This window comes from Adelges cooleyi, unplaced genomic scaffold, assembly GCF_023614345.1.
Source record: "Adelges cooleyi isolate 19-005CV unplaced genomic scaffold, UGA_ACOO_1.1 ACOO_flye_CR_arks_rails_tigmint_CR_PRNA_23, whole genome shotgun sequence".
Taxonomy (NCBI): Eukaryota; Metazoa; Arthropoda; class Insecta; order Hemiptera; family Adelgidae; genus Adelges; species Adelges cooleyi.
Genome location: NW_026095893.1, coordinates 1,202,487 through 1,208,054, shown reverse-complemented (window position 1 = coordinate 1,208,054; position 5,568 = coordinate 1,202,487). Strand labels below are relative to the sequence as shown.

The 5,568-nt window shown below is 28.7% G+C and overlaps 1 protein-coding gene across 1 annotated transcript; it reads left to right on the top strand.

Moving 5' to 3' along the window:
- Window positions 1–2,188: 2,188 nt before the first annotated feature.
- LOC126835812 (uncharacterized) lies at window positions 2,189–5,275 on the top strand. The gene is made up of 3 exons (XM_050568637.1): window positions 2,189–2,237; window positions 3,156–4,198; window positions 5,086–5,275. Exons 2-3 carry the CDS (start codon window positions 3,234–3,236, stop codon window positions 5,273–5,275), a joined length of 1,155 nt encoding a protein of 384 aa, XP_050424594.1. The 5' UTR covers window positions 2,189–2,237; window positions 3,156–3,233.
- Window positions 5,276–5,568: the final 293 nt, after the last annotated feature.

Here is a 5,568-nt window from a genome sequence, read left to right as displayed (position 1 = left end):
AAAAATCGGAAAAATATTCAAATACCTCTCCGGAAAACCGAAACATTGTAATACAATGTTTACACCCCAGACCAAAATTAGTGTGGGGCCCCCCCCCCTCCTCAGACCAAAATTGGAAATTTTAAGTTGCTATGTGTAAATTAATCAACAGTCAATTTTTAGTTGCAATAAAATCATATAGATCAGTAATGTATTTTAAACAACATTTTGATTTTTGGGGGGCCTCCATTTCTTTTTTGTATTACCTGGTGTCCGTAATTTCTATATTCGTATTTTTCGTAAAGACGGTTTTTTACTCTCAATCTAAGCCACCCCCCTCATTCAATGCCGACCACTAAAAACGTATTTATCTAACATAAATATTTGAAAAATGAATTTGTCAAACGTTCTAAGTGCCAAAGTATAAAAATTGAATTTTATAATTTAAATTGTATTTTATCCATTACCGGTGTAGTGCACCGGTCGGATGATCGCGTACAAAACACCGTAAACGACCAACGTTTGAATTAGTTAAACTTTTGAATTAATTGTAATAGACATATAATAATGTTTAATAAATTTGATATAATAATAATGTTTAATCAATTTTGAAGTTAATAACTGAGTAGTGCAATCAGTCCTATCGTTAATTGACTACCGACTACTCGACGCCGTCGCTCTACTCGAACATAATCAAATAATCAATTAAAAGAATAAAGTATAATTAAATTATTACAAGGGGACACCCATTGGTCACGTCTTAGCGATCATGCATAGACGCGAAAGGAGGACATGCCTTTATAGGGACCCATGTGCACTACGTGGGTTTACTACACCGGAAAGAATTTTGTAAATTTCAAGTAAGGAAGAGATATTTATTAAAAAAAAACAATCATATTTAAAACTCAAAAATATGTTATGTTTCCGCTAGTGAAATAAAAAAATCAAATTATAAAGTTCAATTTTTATACTTTAGCACTTGGAACGTTTGACAAATTAACTCTTCATTTATACTATAATTTATTTTTCTATATAATTACAATTTATAAATTAAAGAGTATTACTCACAATATATCTCAATTATGATTTCGTATTCTATTTTTTTTTTTTTTTTATAACAAAGCTAAATTCCGCAATAATGTCGGCGGTGACCACCATAATTTTCGGGATAACAACAGATAATCTAAGCTTATCTAATTATATTATTTGTAAATATTGTAGAAATATGACTTTACTTGGGAAATACTGTATTTTTGTTGCACAGAGAAGCCACATTTTTATTTTTCCTATTGTGTTGTGTGTTTTATAGATAAAAATTATAATACAAAATTTACATATGTACACATTGTTTTTTTATGAAATAATATTAGATTTATATATAATTATTATTTAATGAAATAAATCATAGAATATTATATATGACCCGTCCAGCACTTAAAGTTTATAACGGATACTCGTACCATTATACAATTGTTATTCTATTGATGAATTTTTATAAACATGTTTTCAATTATTAATTTTGGATTTATAAATGAATTATCAGAAAGCTGAAATGTTTTACATATAATACTGATTTTTAATGATTTTGTTTGGTGACCTATAATACTATAAAAAAAAAAAACAGTAAAAAAGAAAAAAAACTAAAATATTCATTACGACCATGGCCAATATAGGCTAAGCAAATTTGGAAACACGTATTTTATTGTAACAGACATGCAAAATAAGTATGCTCCAATATAAATGTTAATAAGTAAGTACGCTATACGAGGTACCAAGTTTATTCTGATATCTGAGAAAATTATTTTTACGCTAAAAAAAAGTAATTAAGTTATCAGAATGATTCAAACTATGATGGGTATTGTATTTTCTACTCAGTCCATTGTTATATAAATGTTAATGAACAGTAGCTATAAAAAAGATTTACTCGAGATTGTAACACGCGCGCGAGCTCGCGAAGTAGCGAATGTTTACCGCGACGAATCATACGTTTCCAGCATAATATTAGTTTTTACTAGATCGGCAGTCGGTGATAGAATAATGTGCCGCTCTGATAATACTACAACGCGCCGCCGCAGCGCTCGTATGGGCGTGACTATAAACCACCGCCGCCGCCGCGCCGAGACGGAGAATAACGCCATCTCTCGGGAGTTGTATACGTAACACTTTACCTGCGACGTCCTCTTAATACAAATTTTCCTTTTATAGTAACATTTGTTGTATTATAAGCAAGTTCGATGTGTGCGTCTGTAATATATTACGTAAGAAATATTTCTATATCAGTGCAATTATTAAATTTTAAAAACATTTGCTGTATAAAAAAAGAACTGGTACTGACTTGTAATAAAAACTTCCTTAAGATAATCCTCTGTAAAAAAAAGTGAATTATATATATATTTTTTAAATTTCAATAACCTCGAGTAGGTAACTGTATAAATAAAATATTTACTTCTATCATGTGTAGAAACATTTACAAAGATAAATGTTATTGAAATACTGCGAAGTTTCATTTTTATCTGTAAATATTAATAAACATAAAAGCACTTTATATTAGTCACAATCACCTCCAGAGTTGCGAGGAAAAGCTTTCCAACACAATATGTTTTTTACACGTTAAAGATATATATATATATTTATATATTTTTTTTTTTTTAATAACACTAGATATTTTTTGGAACACTAAATTTTTTTCTTGATCCACAGAAAAATCGATATGTGTTTTGCATTGAACCTTTGATAATTTACATAGCTGGTTTACTTTGCCAGTACGACTACATATATTTACATTACACTGAACAAATTCTGATTATTTTAAGATAACAAATTTAAAAAAAAAACGTCGTTAATTGACACTCTGAAATAAATAACAATAAATTTAAATATGACAAATACTATTTTAGGTTTATTAAACAATTGGTTTTTGCTTTTGAGTAAGACTAAGTAATTGTTTATACCACACTTTTGACTAAATAAGTAGTATAGTTTCCTGTAATTACCATTCATTTTTTAACAATTTTATTTTTTTTAAATATCTAACAGTAATTTTATTTTGACTTAATTTGTTACAAAAAATATAAAGTAACTTGAATAATAATATGTATTTAAGACACAAAAAATAAAATAAAATGTTGTGTCTAAAACTCGCCTTTATAATTAATTACTTTTTATATTTAACACAGAGTTTTCGGTTTAAGGACGAATGTACATTATATATTTTCTTCGTCTTGCGTTAACAAGAAAAACTTCATGCTGGTAAAATGTTTTATATCGTGTCAATGGATCTCTTATTTTTACTGACCATAATTGCACTCGCCTCATACTCACACCAGTTTTTGCCGGATGAAAATGATAATCAGGAACTTATCAACCAACTAAATAAACTTCTAAGAAATGTTGGATGGAGTAGGATCAATCACCTGGAAGTCAATGATCACGATATAACACAAGTACAGTCTTTTTTTTCAGGAATAGATCTATTTATAGCCCCTGAATTTACCGATCAATGTAATGTCACTAAAGAAAATGTGGAAAAAAAATATTGCATGGCCATTATGCTGTTGGGTTGCGTGTATGCAAATGCTTTGCATAAGTTCATACGTTTGATAACACCTCTTATGAACAAATGTGATGTTGAGATACGTCGTTCGAATGGAAGAGAAGGTTATCAAAGATTTCTTCACAACCAAACGGATAATTCAGGTGAGCCCTTTAAAGTACCTCCTGGTAACTATGTCAAATCATGTAAGCTCTTCAACACCGTTTTGGAACAATTTGAAAATAGTAGACAAATGTTTGATTACATGTCACATGCATTGATTTATTTAGTAGAACCGTTGAAAAAAATTAAAAAACATAGTATAATACGAAATATTATAGAAATACTTACGGATAGCGTACTTAAGATTCGAGATATAAATACTACACTATATCCTAAGAAATATGAATACCGCGAAGGCGCCGATGATAATATTAAGAAATTACATAAAAGTCTAAAAATGTATTTAAATGGTCAAGTAAAAGGTGATTTGTGTTTTATAATGAAGAATCATTGCATACTGCCAAAAGAATCGCATAATATTGATCTTAATCAAATTCCTTCGATTGATGCTATATCAGTAGATGATGAAACAACTAGCCAGCCAATTGAAGATGTGGTCATATCTCAGATCAAAGATCATGTGGAAGAGGTGATAAATAAATACTTTTTGGATTTAGGATTTCAGTACGTAAAAATTCCAAATTAATTATTTGTATATTATTTATTTTTTTGTTTTAAAATAAACAAACTGGGTATTTCATAGTATACTTTTTTTCTAACTAGATTTATAATTTGTATTGTAAGTATTTTTTGCTAACTAGAACGTCTCTCGAGCCGCACAATGAGTAAATGTTATTTAAATCTGACCGTATGAATAAAATATAAATATATTCAGGTTAAGATATATTGATTCGATTTCTAACATAATGTACAATTGAACCTTGCACATTATTAAATTTATTATACAGATTGTGAAAAAATAAAATAATATATGGATGCATGCGTTGCTACCGAAAATCCTATACGGAAATTTAATGATTTTATTTATCCTCTTACAAGGACAATTTTCAAAAGAAAAAGTTATTATAATTGTTGCAAATGATTATCAAAACATAGTGACTGAATTTTTTATTATTATTTAACGAGTAGGTTTTTGAATACTTTAATCATTAAAGTTATGTATTATTGTCACATAATTTTATCGTAACGAAATTATTCACTATAAATATCTAAATACACCATAACTATAATCCGTCATTATTCATGTCGACCAACAAAAAAACTCCATTTCAATGAACAAACAACAACGGTGTATATTAAAAAAAAAAAATAATTTAATATTACTTAGATGTCAAATGCGTACCGTTTAACACAGAGTTTTCGGTTTGAAAAATAATGTACATAATATATTTTTTTGGTACTGCGTTAACACAATCTATTTTATGTTAAAATGTAAGAAATTAAGTAACGACATCTTACACATAACCTTTTGAATAATGAAAATATAGCCTATTTGGTTTTTATCTATCACTAATAATTAAACATTTTTGTGTATTTTTTTTTTTTTTTAGACGGAAGACACATTTAGGAGGGATAAATTTTGAAAATGTAACGATATTATATACATTAGATTTAAGGATTAAGATTAATTTTCTGAAAATGTTGACCGGTCGATTATCAGTTTTGTGTCGTCAATTTTTTAGTCATAACAAGCGTTTAAAATCTAGAACTGAAGGTGAAATCGTTGGAGTGCTGTGTTGAGTAATGCGCACAGATAAAATAGTACTACGCTCCACCCTTTTCCCCGTCCTAAATTTAAAACTTGAATAGCTTTTAAAAACTGGTTAACCTAACCTAACCTAACCGGTCTGTAGAGGACGTGTCAGGTCCAATCTAGGTATTAGTGCAAAACGGCAAAAACATTCAAGTATAATAACAATAGTAGCGGAACATATTTAAAAGAGTTAACCTTTGTTCCTGGTAATATGCTGGGTCATTTTGTCTGTTAAACAAATCTGTTAGTTAAACTTCCTTCTTTCCACTATAAAGCATAT